Source organism: Otolemur garnettii, unplaced genomic scaffold (genome assembly GCF_000181295.1).
Source record: "Otolemur garnettii isolate 467f Iridium unplaced genomic scaffold, OtoGar3 scaffold00114, whole genome shotgun sequence".
Taxonomy (NCBI): Eukaryota; Metazoa; Chordata; class Mammalia; order Primates; family Galagidae; genus Otolemur; species Otolemur garnettii.
In genome coordinates, this window is record NW_003852509.1 from 5,533,347 (window position 1) to 5,555,147 (window position 21,801).

Consider the following 21,801-nt stretch of genomic DNA (forward strand, 5'->3'; position numbering starts at 1 on the left):
TGGGTGCAACCAAGACTCAAGTCAGGCTGACCAGCGCAGAGCCTGGATGGTAAGCTCCAGGCTGTGTGCAGCTAAGCCTGCAGCTCTGGGCGAGGCTCCACAGGATGGTGTGGAGGGGAAATGAAGTCTGCAGGTGCAACATGGGAGAGGCTTGTGTACACACCAGCTGGCAGGAGGCAGAAAGCCAGTATGGCTGCTTGAGCTGCTGTCCCTCTGCTCAGGGTGCTGAGACCGAGGGCTGAGCTGCAGCCAGAACACAGCTTGGGCTCTGCAGCTCTCCCTGGCATGGTGCTTGTCCTCATCCTCCAGCCAAAAGTCTGAAGTGCCCTTCTGAGGGGAGGAAGCACTGCCCTTGGGTAGGAGGAGATGGAAGCCAGTCACTTGCCCTTTGAGCCCCTGCAATGCCAGCTTTTATGTCCCTTCTCAACCTCTTCCCCTCAGTATGCCCACTGGGTTGTGAGGCACCATCCTGTCCTTGCTATGTGCAGGTAATTTCGAGGCTTCCTTGAGCTAGGGTCTGCAAGGCCCCAGGCTGGCAGAGCCCCTGGCCCTCAATTCACACCTGCTGCAGCCCCTGACAGGCTGTGAGAACAAGGATGCCTACAGATCAGCCCTATGTAAAGTCAGTGGGGCCAGACCACAGTCAGTGGTCTTAGGCCACTGACCACCAAGAAAGGGGGTACTGACAGACAGAGGTGTTTCAGGCCAGAGCCCAAAGCCATAAGGGGGTGTGACAGAACTCAGGGGAGGTTCTCAGCTCTTCCTTCTTGCTGGGATATTGGGGGCTATTGGGGGCCTCCAAACTTAACCTCAAAGGTACCTTTTTTAAAACTAGACTCCTACCCCCTCCACACCTCGGCTCAGCTCGCACCCTCCTCCCTCTCCCGTCCCACCTCTCAGTGTGAATCCAGGACTCTCTTTTGCTGCCTTGCTGAATCCTGGCACTCCTTCCTGGCTCTGCCCTGTATCCTCTGCCAGCCTCACTTCCTGCCCAGGCCTGGGGTCCTGCCACATGCTGGAGTCCTCACTGCTCAAGATCCTCCCCATTCATCTGTCCCCAGCCCAGATGTGTGGTCCTAGAGCACCCACCTTCATTAAAGCTCTACTGCCACCCACTGATCTCAGGTGTGACTTACACACTTGCTGTGCCAGACCATGGTGGGGGCTTAGCACTCCTGCCCCTGCTTCTTCCCAGGCAGACACTCATGCCTTTTCCCACTGAACTCAGACTAGACATCAGAAACCTTGTCTGAATGGCACTGCAAGCATAGAGATCTGTCAGTGCCATGTGCAAGAAAGGTGACATCTTCTGCCCCTGCAGCCTGGGACACCCCAAGTCCCCCATCCTCCACTCTGGCCACCCACCTTGATGTTCTCTCTTTTCCCCGTCTGTGCTCTGTACGGTGGGTGCTTGGCTGTCTTAGAGTTTGTAGCGTGAGGCAAGTGGGCCTGAGTGTCCCATTCACCTGTCTCTACCTAGATGAAGAGTCACCTTACCTAACTGGATCCTTGTGAGGGTGCAGTGAAGATATACTGAGGAATGTTGCTTGACACCTGGAGTTAGGTGTCTGAGTTGGCCAGGTGAACTGAGAGGGTGCTTGGGTGAGTCCAGGGCTCATGGGTGCAGCAGGCAGCAGGTACCAGACAGTAGTCACTTTGTGCTTACTGTGTGCCTTTAGACATGCTGGCTATGAAGGCAGGAGCCATTAGGGTGGTGGGGCTGTTCCATCTCCCTCTCCCCTGCATTCAAGGGGGATCCCTACGACACAGGCTTTGCCTCTGAGTGAGCCGTGTGAGCAGTAGGGGGAAGTTCTAGAGCCCAGGGGCCTTTAGTTTTGGATGCTAAGTGCCTCCGCTTTCTTCCACAGCAGCTGGGGCAGCATGGAGCTGAAGAGAGGAAGGACCTTCATCAAATCCAGCCTGCAGACTTCCCATGAGAAACCTGCAGACCCAGTAGTCCCTGCCCCTGCCAGGGGGGATGCAGGCCCCTGGTCAGTCCCCCTGGGAGGACAGCAGAGGCCCCACAGTGAAAAAACCCCCCAGAGCAGTCTCAGAGCCCAAGACTATGACAGATGCTCCAACCAGGGGGCACAGCCAGACCCTGAGGGGGGTCCTGCCACCCCCTGTGGGGCCACCTTTAAGCTGGTACGAAAGAGCAAGACTCACGACAGTGTGCTAGGGGCTGGCAGAGCAACAGCCACCACCGGACAGCTGGTGGGCAGTGCGAGCTTCCCGGGGCCCTCGAGCAGCCAGCGCATGATCGACTACCGGCACTTTGTGCCCCAGATGCCATTCGTGCCAGCTGTGGCCAAGAGCATCCCAAGGAAGAGAATTTCCCTGAAACGGCCCAAGAAGTGCTTTCGGAACCTCTTCCACATTCGCAGAAACAAGACTGAGAACTTGGCGGCACTGGCAGATAAGGAGAAGAGCATGCCTTCACCTGGGGGCCCATTGGACTCTGGAGGGAAGCGAGGGAAAGCCTTCCTCCCCCTGGGTGAGGGGCCAGGGCCAGACAGCCTGTGTCAGGACCTGTCTGACAGTGAGCTCCTGACCGACTCGTCCTTGGACCTCTGCAGGGTCCTATGTGAGGATGTGGCCTCCCTTCAAAGTTTCGACTCACTCACAGGCTGCGGGGAGATCTTTGCTGACGAGAGCTCGGTGCCATGCCTGGACCTGAATGAAGGCCCAGAGAGCCCAGCTGGGGTGCCTCAGAACCTGGATAGCAAGGTCTCCAGAGGTCCCTTCCAGGGTGGCGTAGAGCAGCTGGCATCGCCTGCCCAAAATGAGGCATCCGACTTCAGCAAGTTCTGGGAGAGTGTGAACCGCTCGGTGAGGCAGCAGCAGCGTGCCCTGCTGGGCCCATGGCCTGCAGCCACCCAGGGAACAGATACAGACCGGCCCAGGCTGGATGCAGCTAGGCTTGCCGAGCTGCCCCTGTGCAGAAATCCCCTGAGTGGCTCCAAAGCTAGCTCTGTTGACACAGGTACTCCCAAGAGCGAGCAGCCGGAATCTGTGTCCACGAGTGATGAGGGCTACTACGATTCCTTCTCACCAGGCCTTGAGGAGGACAGGAAGGAGGCCACAAGTCCGGGAACACCTGCAGCCCCCTTTCCACGGGACAGCTACAGCGGGGATGCCCTCTACGAGCTCTTTCATGACCCCAGCGAGGTCCCTGTCGGCTCCAGCCCAGACGATGACCTGTGTGTGTCTGAGAGCCTGTCAGGGCCAGCCCTGGGGACGCCGCTGTCCATATGCAGCTTCCACATGGGGGCCGAAGAGAACCTGGCCCCGGCTCCAGGCCCCGACCTGCTCAGCCAGGGCTTCCTGCAGAGTTCCTGGAAGGGCAAGGAGTGCCTGCTGAAGCTGTGCGATACAGAGCTGGCTATCACCATGGGCATCGTCAGCTGGCTCCGCCGGGGCCCTGGACCCCGAGCCCCACCTGCCCCTGTAGAGCCCACAGTCCCAACTGGTCCCCAGAAGGCCCCCAGGGGACCAGCAGAGAAGCTAGAGGGCAGGGGGCCCCAGGCCTCAGAAGCAGGAGGACCCCCAGTGTGCTCAGCACCCAGCAGGCAGGAGCTGTGGGCACGGTCAAGCACCAAGTGCCTGCCTCCCAGAGAGAGCCAGGTCCCAGGGAGCTCTGCACAGGGGCCAAGCACTCTGTCCAGGGACTGCTCTCTGGAGGAAGGGACACAAGGCCGTCCTGCAGGTTTGTTCTCCTCTGTGGGGTCTGCAGCTGCTGTGACAGCAGACACTCCCAGTACAAACAAGGCTCTAAGCCCCTCTACCTGGCCCAGCTCCCAGAAGGAGCCAAGGCCACCTGGGGATCTGGGATCTTTCCAAGGCCTCTGGAGGCCTGCTCACAGGGGAAACACGTTGGACACAGAGCCCATGTTGACAGGCTGTGTGGCCCGTGTGGCGGCCCTACAGATCCACCCAGATGGCCAACAACCATCTGGACGGCTTCTAAGGCAAGACGTAGGCAGTGGGCTCTGCAGGCAGCCCCAGGCCAGGGGCCCTGGCATTCTGCCACAGAAACAGCCCAGTAGCTGTTCCACCACAGCCATCACCCGTGACCTGCCCTCTCTAGCCAGCACACAGAACCAGAGGCGTCGAGACTACACCTTGGACCTAAGCCGGCTCAGAGTGAAATCTGCTGGGCTGAGTGTCCAGGCCAGTGCCTCTGTGGAGGACCAGGCCCCACAGCTCAGCATGGGGGCTGTGGAGCAGGCAGCACATGGTGGTCAGCCGGACTCTGAGCCCCACTCAGCTCCTGCTGCCTGGCACAGCCCCCAAGGCCTCCTGGCTTTGGACAGCCAGCGGGAGGTGGGGCCCTCAGCGAGTGCCCCAGAATGTCGCTGCAGCCTCCTGGCCCGGGAAAGCCTCCTCTACATCCAGCCCGATATGGGGGCCCCCAGACTAGCCATGGCTGAGCCTCACCTGTAGGACAGCTTGCACTCACCAGAAGCTGCATTGTTATGGCCACATTCAGGAGACCCTGGGAGCCAAATCTTCATCTTTTGTCCTGAAATGTGTCATATGGGGAGGGGGTGGTAGGATACAGGAAAGCAAGGGGTGGGCATTTTCATGTGCGGATATCCTTACCTGAACCCACCAGCACAGGCAGCCCAAGGCCAAGGACAGCTTGAAGCTGCAAACACCTCACTGCCCCTCAAACAGCTTGTTGGCATGAAACCAACAGAAAGGAAATGTGCACAGTGTGAATGGGAAGTGGCAGCCAAGACGTCTGCATGGCACGTGTGGGCCAGGAGCCAATCGTCACCCCCAGGGACGCAATCCCGAATGCCATAATCCTGAATATTGGAATCCCAAAGGGTCAGAATTCCTAAAACCTAAAATCCTCAAATCACAATCCTGAAAGATAAAAATCTTTGAATTATAATTCTGGAAAAAGTAATAAAAATTTCTTTAAAAGATATTTATTTACATTTTTAGAAAGAGATTTATTTGAGAAACATAAAAACACAATAGAACACTTCCTAGGCCACTTTACACAATGAAATATTTGCGTATTTTTGCAAGCACAAACACTCAGGCATACCAACATCAGTTGTACAGGTTTAACAGTCATGAGCAGACAAATTACACCGATAAGGTATAGATCAGAAATGAGAACATACAAACATTTATCATTATGGCTGGTAATTGTGTGCACTTAGCTTCATAAATATCATCTTTTTGTGGTGGACAACCTAAGTTTTTTGCCAAGATCTGTCAAAAATCATACTGGATCACTGCTGCATTATGCAGTTGCCCAAACAGCTGAGATCTCAAGAAATTTTATTTTTCACAAATACAGATGTACAAAAGGGGCATCTCTTCATTTAGTGAGGATGTTTCAGTGTTTTTACATACATACACAGTGCTCACACACCGAGACAAAGTTGTAACAATGCATTTTTATAGGACAAAATTTGCAAAACTTGCATAAGACAAATTAGAACTCTTCTGAAAGTATCTACACAATTTATACATCCAATTTACAGCTGATACCAGGAGCGTGGCTCAGGCTGGAAGCATCAGGGCTGCTGGTATAAGTCCTGCAGTCCAAAGGCCATCAAACTTGGAGTTCTGATGTCCAAACCAGCAGAAGGAAACCCTGTACCAGCTCTCAGAGAAAGACCGAGCTGCCTCTGTATATATCCTCTCCTGGCCCTAGTTCAGTAGTTGGGGCCTGCCAGTGCTGAGAGTGGAGCTTCCCACCTGATCTACTGAGACTCCCCCAAATATCCTCACAGATACACTCAAAACAATGCTTTGCCAGGTTTCTAGGTAGTCCTTATCCAGTCAAGTCCACACCTAAAATGAGTCCACAAGTTTAATCCCTTGACTGCTTGGCACCCATGGACATACTTAACCATATTTAATGGTTCAATACTTGAACCACACTTGATTCCAAATAGAGAAAATAAAGAGAGTATAGTTCTGCATAACATGATGCAACTATCCTTATGCTTGTGATTTGCAGGATTGTAGATGCAGATCTTTCCAGATTGCAACATTTGGGATTATGTCATTTGCAATCGTGTCTTTCAGGATTATGATCCAAACACATGTGAGAACTGTGAGGTCCCAAGGCTCAGAGGTGGGAGAAGATGGGGTGTGAGCTAGCAGCCCCAACCCAGCATGCTCTGCCCAGCGCAGGCAGCTACACATGGTGGGCCTGGAAGACTTCTCCTTGGGAATCCCAAGTAGGACCATTCCACCCCCTCAGCAAGAGCCTTGAGCCCACCCCACCAGGCATCACTGTGCCACCTACCAGGGCTGCATGGACCTGCCCACCCTGCCAGTGGGGGCTGCTGGACTCTGTCATAGTCAATACAGACAAATGATGATATCCCTTACCCTGCTCCGTAACTGAAGCCACGATGGTAAAATGCTCTTTGGCAAGATGACAATTGATTCTTCCTAACTCTGCCATTCTGCCTGTGGGCAGCAAAGGCCTTTGACTCTGGCCTTCTGTGTCATCAGCAACCCTCCCCCCTTTCAGGATAACTCACCCTTGAATGGGGCTGTGCTCCCCAGCCTGTTTGAAAACTGCACACAGGTGCCCAGATATTCAGAACCGTGAAGGGAGAAGGTGGCTGTCTTTCCTGGCCCAGCATCAGGCCAGCAGGTGCAGGGACAGATGGGCCATCCATGTTCTCTAAGATTAGATTCTACCTCAGCTAACACGCCACAGTTACATGCCAAGAGGGACAACAGGCAGCAATGAAATGGGTTTCTAGAGGAAAGGCCAGCATTGGAAAAGGACACAGACTACATGTTGTAGGTTCAAAAAGGTGCCGCAAGGCTCCCGATGGGCCCATCCAGACCAGTGAAGCCACCTCTGAGCTCTCTCCCAGGACCTGCACCTAGGAGCATGGCCATTACTGAGCCCTGCTGTGAACGTGTTCCATCTGCATCACCCTCACTGCAGGTGCCAGCCTCACCATTCAGACCTGAGAGCTGAGGCATGAGCGTGATGTGGCTCGCCTGCAGACATCACAGGTAGTGTGTGGGCACCAGGTTTGGATACTACCCCTGGCTCCAAAGGCTCTTCAGGCTCCAGGGCCTCTTGCTGAGCTCCCACACTGAGTCCTGCTCAGAGCCCTCACCCCTTCCTTCTTCCAGGACCCAGATGCCTGAATATGGTTGGGTGCCAGCCATGTGTCCCTGCTAACAGACTGAGAGCCCAGGGGCTCTTGCAGCGCTGGATAGAGAAGATGCTCAGTAACACTGGTTGAAGGAATGAAGTGGCAAAAGGCTGCATGGATTCTGATTTCTTGTTGACAGTGAACTTTGTGTCTTGAGAAGAATATGGTCAAGGTTTACATATGACTCTGGCTTGAGGGCCACATGCCCTCCCCTTGGCAGGGGCTGGAACATTCCATCATTCTGCTATGTTGTGCTATGGTGACTTGCCGTGATGAAGAACCTAGCCAGGCTGAGAGTGCTGCAGAAGGCAGGAGCTAGGGTGGTCCAGGCACTGTCAAGAAGAGGGAAGTAGGATGCCCAGACCGAGGGGCCACATCTAGGCATAGCCTACAGTGACCTGACAGCAAATACAAGGAACCAGGGCACTAGACAGTTCCAACACCCCAGAGATTCCCCTTCAGCTGTGTCCCAGGAGTGTCCCAGGAGTGCCCTGCTGGAGGAATGGAGGAGAGCAGTGTGACCTCCCTCAGGATTGATCTCACTCCTGCATGCTACCCTCAGGCTGCCATCCCCAGTAGGAGAGATCCAAGCAGTGCCAACCTGGCCAGGCTATGCAGGCCTTGGGGTGACCCATGGAGGGAAGAGAAGGGGCTTCAGGGTCAGCTCTTGGAACAAGTGCCTGGCCCAGTGCTAGAAGTGGAAGAGGCTGGTTGGGCATTTTCAGAGCTCTGGTCATTTCCAACCCTCTCTTTTGCACAAGGCTGTAGAGGCAACAGCAGATTTTCCTATGTGAAATAAAATCCTGAGAAGTATGTCCAGCAGTTCCCAGCTCACAGCTGTCCCACAGTGTCTGACAGGCTGGCCAGGATTCTACCATGGTGATTGGGAGGGGTTTTAACACCAGGACCATGTGCTGTGCTTTCTGAACTTTCACCTAATGCTGGGAACTTGAGAGCACTGGATGAGGCCAGGAGGATGGGGAGGGAGAGATGGAGGGAGGAGGGGAAGCATTGACAAGGAGAAGGGGTGAAGCCCAGCACAGGCTGGGAAGATCCTGCAGATTACATCAGTGTATGCTTCAAGTATTTCTTAGTTTCCTATTTCATTATTTTATTTTATTTTATTTTCTGGAATGGGAATAAATACATGAGACACAAAATTCAAAAGACAGGGAAAGGAAAACAATGGGAAGTGAGTCTCTGTCCTTCCCCCCTTACCCTTCTGTTGCTACAAATCAATTCATATTATCAAAGGACAAAATTGCAACAAATTTCATCATTGATCCAATTGGCTTTTATTTGCAATTCATGAATAGGGCAGCCTGCATTTTACAAAATAGAATGAGAGCACCACTGGATAATGGCAGAACATCGATCCAATTGGCTTTTATTTGCAATTCATGAATAGGACAGCCTCCATTTTACAAAATAGAATGAGAGGTCCACTGGATAATGGCAGAACAATGGGTTTTGTATGCTGAGAATAAGGAAACAGAATAATAGGAAAAATTCTGGCCAGTTACCATCAGGTTACTCTGGTGACTGTTTTGTGGCCGTTGAGGCAGAGGAGCCAGGTAGACTGAAATCTCCTGTTCTCAGGAAAAACTGGTTTGTTTGGGAGTCTGTCTGCTTCCTTGCAGTGTCAGTTTGATACAATGGCACTTAGGATGAGTGAGTTCACTCTAGTTTTGTCTGCTTTTCTGGGGCCTAAGGCAGGAGTTCAGTTATTTAATAACACTTACTACACCCAGTCCAAAGAACTCCAAGTGCACAGCCCCCTTTGCCTTTCCTTCTCAAACCAGTATTAGTCATCAGGCTTTCCTCTTCCCATGACGAGCACATGTGAACTTGAATCATCCCAACTGCCTGGGATGTCCTCCTGGGCTGAGGCACCAGCATGGGCAGCACCCTCCATTCTTATCAACAACTGCACAGCAATCTCTCATGGGCAGCAACCCATTTAAACACTCCCCTGTAGATAAACATTCACATTATTTCCCATTTTTGCTGCTGCAAATTATGTTGCCCTCCTTTAATCTTCTAAGCATTCACTCTTAAAGTCCTCTGTAAAATTGTAAAATTAAGGGCCAGGTGCAATGGCTTAATCCTAGTACTCTGGGAGGTGAATGTGAGTGGATCACCTAAGCTCATGAGTTCAAGACCAGCCTGAGCAAAAATAAGACCCTGTCTCTAAAAATAGCTGGGTGTTGTGGTGGGCTCCTGTAGTCCCAGCTACCAAGGGGATCACTCGAGCTCAAGAGTTTGATGTAGCTATGATGCCACAGCACTCTACCAAGGGTGACAAAGTATGACTCTGTCTCAAAATGAATGAATGAATAAATATATAAATAAATAAATAAATAAAATAAAATTGTAAAATTAAATTTACTCAGTAAGGAAAAGATGTCTCTTTTTTAATGAAGAGCACTTCTCACCTCCACTGCCCACCCACTGCCAGCTGCCCTGATGTTGGTGCCTGGACTCCAAGCCCATGCACACACATTATACATCCACCTCTGGGAGGGGAGAAGTTGGTTTTTGTTATTACATGTAAAGACCTTGGAAGCAAGGAAAAGGGGCTTCTGAAAGTAGACTGGAGATACTAGTGGATAATGGGCCACGGCTCCGAACATAAAGGGCTGAGAAGATTAGAAGACATGAGCCCCCCCTCGTATTGTCTGCACAGGCTACCACAACAGTAACAGGGCTGAATAATAAAACAGTGGATTACAGTTGAAAGAGCTACCAGAGATCCTCTCTGAGGATCAAAATAAAGGGAAGCCACAGAAAAGGAAAAGGAGAAAAAGGTAAGCCAGTCACTAGAGCAATCTGAAGCCTCTTGTGCCTACAGCTTGGACCAATGTTAAAACAGCCCATCTTCTAGCCAGATTAGTAAATCCTGACATAGAAGACCTGTTTGCCTCAGTATCTCTTATGCCGTACATACAACATGTCTGACTTCTGGCCAAAAATTACAAAGACTGCTAAAGGCAAGAAAACAGCAAAGTGCAAAGAGACAAAACAATCATATGATACAGAGCTTGGAATTAGTAAACAGGGAATATAAATAACTGTGGTTCATATGTTACAGGCTTTTATGGGAAAAGCAGACAACTTAGAAGTTGGTAATGTAAGTTGATAAAAAGAATGCTAAGAAAAAATTAGAAGAAAAAGCCTAGAAATCAAAAACTCTAAGAAACAAAGAGTCACTTTGAAGGGCTCGTCAGGAGACTCAGCAAGGATGAGCAAGGGATCAGAGAGTTTTATCAAAAAATCCTTTCAGATAAATTAAAATGAAGACCAAAACTGATCGGGGTCAGAGAAAGCAATGTGAAGAGGGGATTATGTATCTGTAATGCAGACACTGACAAAGAGGAGATCTCAAGCCAATAACCTAAGTTTACACCTTAAAGAACTAGAAAAAGAAGCAAAAACTAACCCAATGTTATCAGAAGGAAAAAAATTAATAAAGATCAGAGTGGAAATAAATAAAATAGACAATATAAAAACAATAGAGAAAATCAACAAACCAGAAGCTGGTACTTTGAAAAGATAGACTTAAATTGACTGAAAATGAAAGAGGCAAAACTCAAGTTACTAAAATTAGAGATGAAAGTGAGGGGATCAATACTAGTTTTACTGAAATAAAATGGGTTATATAAGAATGTTGGCCCAACACAGTGCCTCATGCCTGTAACCTCAGCACTCTGGGAAGCCACGGCAGGAGAAGCCCTTGAGGTCAGGTGTTTGAGGCCAGCCTAAGCAAGGGTGAGATCCCATCTCTATAAAAAAATAGAAAAATTAGCTGAGCATAGTCCCAGCTACTCTGAAGGTTGATTCAAAAGGATTGCTTGAACCTAGGAGTCGGAGATTGCAGTGAGCTATGATGATGCCACTGCACTCTAGCTGGTGTGACAGGATGAGACTTAAAAAAAAAATGCTGTGAATATTTGTATTCTGTCAAGTTGGATAACCTAGATGAAATGGGGAAATTCTTAGATCACACATCTACTAAAACTGAATCATGATAAAATATAAAATCTGAATAGAACTATAACTACTAAGGAGATTGGATCAGTAATCTAAAGTCTTCCAGTGACAACAACAACAAAATCCCAGAAAAAACCCCCAACAAAATAAGATGGCTTCATTGTAATTTCTTATACATGATATGATAAGTATAGGCAATAACAGAAAAATAGATAACTTGGACTTCATCAAAATTAAAAACTTTTTGTACATCAGAAGATACTATCCAGAAAGTGAAAAGATGACATACAGAATAGGAAGAAAATATTTGGACATCACAAATCTGATAAGGGATTAATATCCAGAATATATTTAAAAACTCTTATAACTCGGCAACAAGAAAACAAATAGCTCAGCTTTAAAAATAGACAAAGGCCTTGAATTGTCATAACTTCAAAGAAGATATATAAATGCCCAATAAGCACATGAAAAGATAGTTTGCATCCCTAATCATTAAGAAAATGCAAACCAAGACCACAGTGTGATGCTTCACACCTGGAGGATGACTACTGAAAAGAAAAAAGTGTTAGCAAGGTTATGGGGAGATCAAAACCCCTGTGTATTCCTAGGGAGAAGATAAAATGGTGCAGCCACTGTGGAAAACACGTCGGCAACTCCTCACCAATTAAATATAGAATTGCCATAAACATAAGCACAGAAAACATATCATATCATGAATACAAGGAAAAAAAAATCAATTCTACCCCTAAGTATATACTCAGAAGAAGTGAACGTGGGCCTCGGATGTTTGTACTGGTACCACTTCATCACAACATTATTCAGGTGAAACAACTAAAGTGTTCACAAACATATGAATGGATAAACAAAAGATGGTGTAAACACACAATGGGATATTATTCAACTTCTAAAAGGAATGAAATCCTGATATATGCTAGAACATGGATGAACCTTAAGGATATTCTGCTAAGCAAATAAGCCACAGACAAAAGGACAATTATTGTATGATCTACTTAAAGGATGTATCTAAAATAGGAAACTTCATAGAGACAGAAAGTAGAATAGAGGTTACCGGAGAGAAAGCAGAATGGGGGAATCATTATTTGATGGGTACAGAGTTTCCATATAAATGATGAAAAAGTTCAGGAAATGGATAAAGGTCATAGTCCAACAACACTGTACTTAATGCCACTCAACTGTACACTGAACAGCGTTTAAAATGGGAAATTTTGTGTTATGTATATTTTACCACAATAAAAAAGAAAGCAAAAATTAAAAGCAGTGAGTTTGAAAATAGATAATTGAAACTTCTAAAACTGAAATACAAAGAGAAAATCAAATGGGGGGAGGGGAAGGGCAGAGAAGAACAGAACATCCAAGATGTGGGAGACACATCATAAGATACGTACCTGTAATCACAGTACCAGAAAGAGTAAATAGAGAACGGGTACAAAAAGCACAGGAGAAATAACGGCTAAAAACTTTTCAAAATTAATAATAGACACCAAGCCCTGTTCTAAGAAGCTCAGAGAATACCAGACACACACAGATACACACACAACCTAGAGATGCCGTGTTCAATTTACAGAAACCAATGACAGGAAATTTTAAAGAAAATCAGAAGTTACTCAGGGTGGAAACCTTAACTACAGAGGATCAAGAATAAAAATTACAATAAACTTCTCATAAGAAATCATTCAAGAAGTGTTAAAATAAGTTATTTAGACAGAAGGGAAATAATATAAGTCAAACACTTGGAATCGAAGAAGTAAATTATGGTAAAATATTTTATTTTTGTTATTCTTTACTGATCTAGAAGATAACTGTCTGCTTAAAGCAGTAATAGTAACAACATAATGATGTTTGTAGCAAATGAATGAGTGACATGAATAACAGCAACGTCATAAGGTATAGGAGGGAAGAATTGAGCAAACTTTGTTATGAAGGAGCCTCGGTCTACATGCAATGTACGTGTAGAAAATGTTCAAATGTATGTTGTAAACTCTAAGGAAAGCACTATATTTTTTTCACAACTTTAAGTGAACTTTACTGAGATAAAATTTATATGCAGTAAAATGATACCATGTTAAGTATGCAGTTTTTATTATTATTATTTTCTATTAAATCATAACATTGTACATTAATGCATTCATGGGGCTCAGGGTACTGCTTCAATATACAATGTAAAATGCTTACATTGAACTAAGTAACACATCATCACAATTATACTCATTTCTTAATAGTTTTGAAATGTACCATTGCATCATGCACATTAGGTGAGGTTCCCCCAAATGCCCTCCCTCCCCCCATCCCCCCCACCTCCCCTCCAGCTCCTCTTCCCTTCAACTTTCAGTACTATAGTTATGTTTTGCCATTTGTGTGAGTGTGTAGGTGATTATATATTGATTTCATAGTAGTATTGAGTACATTGGATACTTTTTTCCCCATTCTTGAGATACTTTACTAAAAAGAATAGGTTTGAGCTCCATCCAGGTAAACATAAAAGATGTGAAGTTTCCATCTTTTTATGGCTGCATAGTATTTCATGCTGTACATATACCACAATTTGGTAATCCATTTATGGGTCGATGGGCACTTAGCTGTTTCCATGTCTTGCCTATCATGAATTGGGCTTCAATAAACATTCTGGTGCAAATGTCTTTGTTGTAAATTAATTTTTGATCATCTGGGTACATAACTAGTAGAGGAATTGCAGGATCAAACGGTAGGTCTACTTTTAGTTCCTTGAGTGTTCTCCAAACTTCTTTCCAAAAAGATCATATTAGCTTGCATTCTCACCAGCAGTGTAGAAGGGTTCCCCTCTCTCTGCATCCACACCAACATCTGTAGTGTTGGGATTTTGTGACGTGGGCTAATCTTACTGGAGTTAGATGATATCTCAAAGAGGTTTTGATTTGCATTTCTCTGATGATTAAGGATGATGAGCATTTTTTCATGTGTTTGTAGGCCATGAGCTTGTCTTCATCAGAGAAGTTTCTGTCCAAGTCTCTTGCCCACATAGAAATGGGGTTATTTGTTCTTTCCTTATTGATTAGTTTGAGTTCTCTGTAGATTCTAGTTATCAGGCCTTTGTCAGAAGCATAACCTGAAAAATGTTCTCCCATTCTGAAGGTTGTCTGTTTGCTTTACTTACCGTGCTCTTGGCTGTGCAAAAGCTTTTTAGTTTGATCACATCCCAGTAATGTATTTTTGGTGTTGCTTCAATTGCCCTGGGGGTCCTCATCATAAAATATTCTTCCAGGCCAATTTCTTCAAGTGTTTTCCCCACACACTCTTCTAGTATTTTTATAGTTTCATGTCTTAAGTTTAAATCTTTTATCCACTGAGAATCAATTTTTGTTAATGGTGAAAGGTGTGGGTCCAGTTTCAGTCTTCTACAGGTCACCAGCCAGTTCACCCAGCACCATTTGTTAAATAGGGAGTCTTTCCCCCACTGAATATTTTTGATAGGCTTGTCGAAGATCAAATGACAATAAGTAGCTGGGTTCATCTCTTGGTTCTCTATTCTGTTCCATAAATCTACCTCTCTGTTTTTGTGTCAGTACCATGCTATTTTGATCACTATAGATTTATAGTATAGCCTGAAGTCTGGTGACCTGAACCTCCTGATTTGTTCTTATTTCTCAGTAATATATTTGCTATTTGAGGTTTTTTATGATTCTATGCAAAACAAAGCACTATTTTTTCAAGTTTGTTAAAGTATGACAATGGTGCTTTAATAGGGTTTGCATTAAATCTGTAGATTGCTTTGGGTAGTGTGGACATTTTAACAATGTTGATTCTTCCCAGCCATGAGCATGGTATGTTTGTCCATTTGTTAACATCTTGAGCTATTTCTTTTCTCAGAGTTTCATAGTTCTCTTTATAGAAATCTTTTACATCCTTTGTTAGGTAAATTCCCAGATATTTCATCTTCTTTGGCACTATTGTAAAAGGAAGAGAGTCCTTGACTATATTTTCTGCTTGACTATTGTTGGCATATATAAAAGCTACTGACTTGTAAGTATTGATTTTGTATCCTGAGACACTGCTATATTCCTTGATCACTTCTAAAAGTTTTGAAGTTGAGTCCCTGAGATTTTCCAGGTATAGGATCATATCATTAGTGAAGAGTGAGAGTTTGATCTCTTCTGACCCTATTTGGATATCCTTGATCACCTTCTCTTGTCTGATTGCAATGGCTAAGACTTCCATTAATATGTTGAATAGCAGTGGAGACAGTGGGCATTCTTGCCTTATTCCTGATCTGAGAGGAAAGGTTTTCAATTTTACACCATTCAGTATGATATTGGCTGTGGGTTTGCTGTAGATGGCCTCTATCAGTTTAAGAAATGTTCCTTCTATGCCTATTTTCTTAAGTGTTCTGATCTTGAAAGGATGTTGGATATTATCAAAGGCTTTGTCGGTGCCAATTGAGAGAATCATATGGTCTTTGTTTTTTATTTTGTTGATGTGATGTATTATATTTATAGATTTGCATATGTTGAACCAACCCTGTAACCCTGGAATAAAACCAACTTGATCATGGTGTATACTTTTTTTGATGTGTTGTTGAATCCTGTTTGCTAAGATCTTACAGAATATTTTTGCATCGATATTCATTAATGATATTGGTCTATAATTTTCTTTCTTTGTTGGATCCTTTCCTGGTTTGGGTATCAGGGTGATATATGCTTCATAGAATGTGTTGGAAAGTATTTCTTCTTTTTCATATGCTTTGGAAAACATTTTATAATATAGGTACTTGTTCCTCTTGAAAGGTTTGATAGAATTCAGAGGTAAAGCCATCTGGTCCCAGACTTTTCTTTTTGGAGAGATTTCATATTGTTGATGCTATTTCAGTGATTGATATGGGTCTATTCAAAATTTCTAATTCTTTCTGGTTGTGTCTAGGAAGGTGGTGTGCTTCCAGGTATTGGTCCATTTCCTTCATATTTTCCTGTTTCTGGGAATAGAGATTGTTGTAGTAATCACTGAGGATTTTTTTAATTTCTTAACTGTCTGTTGTTATTTCTCCTTTATCATTTCTGATAGACAATATTAGAGATTTTACTTTTCTATTTCTGGTTAGATTGTCCAGAGGTTTATCAATTTTGTTAATCTTTTCAAAAAACCAACTTTTTGTTTTGTTGATCTTCTGAATGATTCTTTCATTTTCAATTTCATTTAATTCTGCCCTAATTTTGGTTATTTCTTTTCTTCTCTTGGGTTTGGGGTTGGAATGTTCTTCCTTTTCCAGTTGCTTGAGATGATCCATTAGGTTGTTGGCTTCCTCTCTTCCTGTTTTCATAATAAGGGCTTCCAATGCTATAATTTTCCCTCTTAGGACTGCCTTTGCTGTATCCCACAGGTTTTAATAATTTGTGTCTTTATTATCATTTTGTTCAAAAATTTGATTTCCTTCTTAATCTTATCTTTAACCCAGCTATCATTCAGCCTAAGATTATTTAGTTTCCATGACTTTGTTTGAGTATGAAGATTCCTATTGCTATTGAGTTCAACTTTTATTCCATGGTAGTCTGAGAAGATACAAGTAATAATTTCTATACTTTTAAATTTGCTGAGGTTATACTTGTGTCCTAGGATATGATCTATTTTGGAGGATGACCCATGGGCTGATGAGAGGAATGTATATTCAGTTTTATTAGGGTGAAATATTCTGTACAGGTCTGCAAAGTCCATTTTTTTCTAGGGTCAAGTTTAAGTCTAATATTTCTTTGTTTAATTTCTTCTTGGAGGATCTATCCAAAACTGACAACTGGGTGTTAAAATCTCCAACTTTATAGTGCAAGAAGATATAAAGTTGTTCATATACATTAGGGTCTGCTTTATGAATTGAGGAGCATTCTGGTAGGGTGCATAAATGTTAATTATCAAAATCTCTTCATGTTAGATGTTTCCTTTGACAAATATGTAGTGACCTTCTTTATCTTTGTTGGTTTAAAGACAATTATATCTGCTACTAAAATTGCAACCCCTGCCTTTTTCTGGTTTCCATTTGCCTGTATTATACAAGTCCATCCCTTCACCCTGAGTCTATTTTTATCCTTTAAGGTAAGTTGAGATTCTTGTATAAGCAGATATCCAGTCTGATTTTATGCATCCAGTCAGCCAGGCTGTGCCTCTTTAGAGGACAATTTAAACCATTCACATTGATTGAGAGAATTGATAAGCCTGGTTGTGTTTGGGGTGTCATGATTTTCAGATGTCCAGTGGACATTTTTAATCATTTCACCACTGTAGAAGTTGGGTTTTATTCAAAGATTTCTGGATAAGTTTACTTTGGAGGTAGAGCATTGCACTGGTCATTGTAGAGGATGGGTCTGAGAATATCCTGGAGAACTGGGTTAGTTATGGCAAATTCCTTCAACATGTGTATGTCAGTAAACTATTTGATTTCTCCACCACAAATGCAACTCAGTTTAGCTGAATACAGGATCCTGAGCTGGAAGTCGTTTTGTTTTAGGAGATTGAAGGTTGATGAGCATCTTGTTCTGGCTTGCAACATTTTGGCTGAGAGATCTGCACTCATTCTGATACTTCTCCCTTTGTAGATGAGGCTTTTCTTACATTTGGCTGCTTGCAGAATTTTCTCCTCTGTCTTAACTTTGGCAAAGTTAACCACAATGTTTCTAAGAGATGCTTTATTTGGATTGAGTCTTGCTGGGGTTCTGAAACTGTCTGCTATTTGAAGTTCTGTATTTCTTTCCATGCTTGGGAAATTCTCCTCCACAATCTCTTAGAATAGAGCATCTTTTACCTTTAGGACTATACTCTTCTTCAGGAATTCCTATAAGACGAATGTTTGATCTTTTGGAGTGATCCCACAACTCTCTCAGGGAACGATCTGTTTTTGCTTTCCATTTTTCTGCCTCTTTAAGTGTTTGGGAATGTTCAAAAGCTTTGTCTTCAATTTCAGAGATCCTTTCTTCTGCCTGGTCAACTCTATTACTGAGGGATTCTACTGTATTTTGGAGATCTTAAAATAACTTTTTCATTTCCTTGAGCTCTGCTATCTCTTTCCTCATTGTGTCCATATCTTTGGTGATTTTGTCTATGAATTCATTCATTTCTTGAGACAACATTAGAACTACTCTTGGGATTTCAATTTCTACCTCTTCTTCCATTCTATTTATCTATTTGCCATCCATATTCTGAATTCTATTTCTGACATTTCTGCCATTTGTCTATGCATGGCATCTTCAGTTGTATCTCCTTTGTCATTCCTTGGTGGGGTTGATCTACTCTGGTTATTTATGTTGCCAGAGTTCTTCTATTGGTTCCACACCTTGTTTATTTTCCATTGTTTGGTTATTAGAACTGGTAGAGTGAGATTGAATTGCGGTTCCTAGGTAGTACAGATAATCAGCCCCTTACCCAAGTGTTAGATTTTGTAATTGTGGCTTATCCCCTATAACCTTACACAGGCCCCTTTCAGAGTTTTGGCCAGAGACTCTGAGGACCTACTTGGTGAGATAGTGCAAGCTGGCTCTGTTTTGAAATCAGCCAACCTCTATCCTTTCCTAAGAAGCCACAGTATTAGGTTTAAATCTCAGCTGAGGAGAGATACAGACAGCTGTGGTGCCCTGGAAACCACCCTTCAGTTCTTTTCCACTACAGAACTTCAAAGGTCAACCTCTGAGTGTCCCCAGGTGGACAGCCCCAGACAGGAGTTCCAATTAAATTGTCTCGGGCAGTACAAACACTGCTCAACACAAAGGGATCCAAGGGTCTCCAACAGCACAATTGGAGCCAGGGGTCCACACCCCTGCCCACCAGACTCAGTCCACACTGGTGTCTGCTTCTCTGCTCACCAGCCCAGTTGGAGTCAGGGGACCATGCCCTGCCCACAGGTCTCAGACCATACCCAGAGTCTTGCTGGCTCTGTTGGTGTCAGGGGACCATGCCCTTGCCCTCAGGTCTTGGTCCACACCTAGCAAGCCTCTCTTGCCCAGTTGAAGCTGGGGACCAGCACCACCCACCAAAGTCAGTCTGCATAAGGCAACCACTCTCCCCCTTGCAGGTGCCATCAGAACCAGGGTTCTGCACCCCATCCCACCAGACACAGCCCAAGGGTCAACACCACCACTGGCCGGACAAAGTCATAACCATGGGACTGCTCCTCCTCTCCTCCTCCCACTGAGTGTTCCTTCCTTCCCATATGCTCTTTCTTTCACATTAGTCACAGATTCCATCCTTATGTTAGAGGGTACACACTTTGCCCAGATGTCTAAGGAAAGGACCAAACACTCTGCACTCTGCAGGGGGCAGAACTTCAGACCACCATTAGAGGCAGGAAGGTTGGACTGGGAGTTTGGAATTTTAGGGGAAAATATTTGTTCAATTTTATACCTGGCAGTGTGGTGTCTAGGTTAATAAGTGGGACCTTCCTGGAGAAAGAGACCCAATGTTTAGTGCCTCTCTCCAGTGAGGTAAAAAGAGAGGTCTTTTGTTCCCTGCTTGCTCATGGAGAGCCAGCCACAGGCCTCTCATTTGTCAGAGGGTTCCCCTCCTCTAATTCATAGCCTTTGTACCTGTAATTTGTTTTCTTGAATGCTCTTACCTGGAGTCACAGCTTGCCGAACTTTTTTCTTGGTTCTGAGATACAGACAGCTATGGCACCCCGACAACCAACAACCCTTGAGTTCCTTTCCACTATAGTACTTTGAAGGTCAACTTCAGAATGTTCCTAAGTGGACAGCCCCAGACACAGGCTCCAATTAAATTGTCTCAGGCAGTGCAAACCTTGCCCAACAGAGAGGGATTCAAGGGTCTCCAACAGCACAATTGGAGCCAGGGGTCCATATTCCCACCCACCAGACTCAGTCCACACTGTTGTCCACTTCTTTGCTCACAGGCCCAGTTGAAGGTAGGGGCCACACCCCCACCTTCTGGTCTCAGTCCACACCTAGCTAGCCTCTGCTTGCCAGACCAGTTGGAGTCAGGGGAGCATGTCCCCATTTGGCAGTCTAAGTCCACTGCCAAGCAAGCCTCTGTTTGCAGGCTCTATTAGAGTCAGGGCATCATGTGTGGTGCATTTACAAAAGCAAGCCACACCTGAGCCATGAAACAAACCTTAACAAATGGAAAAGAAGAATAACTATATGAAGTATGTTTCACACGGGCACAAGCTAACAATTCTGAACTCGGAGTGTACATATACTGAGATTGTACAAATGTGTAAGGGGTAGTGGATTGTGGATGTGAGAGCCCGGTTTTTCACTGATGGAGATGGAGATGACAGATAGGCAGGAAGGACAGGCTACTACAAAACATATGGTAATAGATTAGAGGCAGAGATATCAGTATGAACTCAGGTTTAGCTTCATATAGATATGGATGCATCAATATACAAGTAGTTATAGATATGTTTGTATAGTTGGGTCACTATACATACATATATTTCTAGCTCTGTCTACTAGCAATGACACCCCAGTAGCAATGGGCACATCCAGCCTCCAGATCTTGGTTTCTAATACCATTCTCCAAGAAAAGGAATCCAAAGGCTTTTTGGAGAAATGGCTGATTCTAGGGCTCAGGAGGGAATATACAAGATGAGCCTGGAGTATCTTATAATGCCAGAAACTAAGAAGGCACTTAAACATATATGTGTGCACACATATACACACATATACCAGACAAACACACAGTGACAAGGGTATGTCAAAAGCATGTGGGAGTCACCTGAGAAAGCTCCCAATGGCCAAAGATGGAAAAAATTGAGCAACAAAAATAAATAATGTAGTATTTATTTATGCCCAAAGGATATGTGGGCTGTGCTTAGTGACATCCTTATAGAGCACCATGAGGGAAGAGGATAGAAGATACTTTACAGTGGATACACCTGTCGAAGATGACCTCTGCCAGGTGATCAGAGTCAATGCCAGCAATGACAAGCCATGTTGACACTGGTGTGGGGAGAATGTTGCTTCACCTCTGTGCTCTTCCTCTCCAAACTCATAACCTCCATGTAACTACAGAATCACATCAGGCTGACCCAAACTGTGGGGCATTCTGTAAAATATCCAGCCAGTCCTTCTTGAAACTGTCAAGATCATCAAAACAGCAAAAGTCTGAGGAAATGTCGCAGTCCAGAAGAAATCACAGAGACATAAATGGAATGTGGTATCTTGGATGGGATCTTGGAACAGAAAATAGACATTAAGGAAAAATTGAGTGAAGACTATGTGGAAACTCTCTGTACTATTTTTATAAACTTTTTTCTTTGTAATTTTCTGTAAATCTAAAACTTCTAAAGCAAAAACCCTATTCAAATATATACATTTTAAAAGTCGGCAGCCAGGAGACCCCCATCCACGGTAAAGGGCAGCTCTGCCGACACCACTCACCTCTCCTTGTCATGTGTCTGTATGTCATATGATGGCCAGGGTGGGTCCAAGGGGGCTTGTGGATGGCCAGCGCGGGCAGCTTCTGTACAGACACAGGCAGGAGCCCTGCCTGCCAGTCCAGAAGAGCCTAGTTTTCTACACATGACAGCTTGAGGTTTGGCACTCACATTTATTGCTCAGGGAGCATTTTTTTCTTGATTACAGCATCCTCTGAAAGAAAAAGTGCACCTTCCATTCAATCATTTATTCAAGTATTCTCTAATTTTTTTTAATATTTTGTAGTTTTCAGT

At 44.8% G+C, this 21,801-nt stretch overlaps 1 protein-coding gene across 1 annotated transcript; it reads left to right on the forward strand.

Annotated features, from left to right (window-relative positions):
- Positions 1–1,881: 1,881 nt before the first annotated feature.
- On the forward strand, positions 1,882–4,443 carry AMER3 (APC membrane recruitment protein 3). The gene has a single exon (XM_003797285.1). The coding sequence runs from the start codon at positions 1,882–1,884 to the stop codon at positions 4,441–4,443; it is 2,562 nt and encodes an 853-aa protein (XP_003797333.1).
- Positions 4,444–21,801: the final 17,358 nt, after the last annotated feature.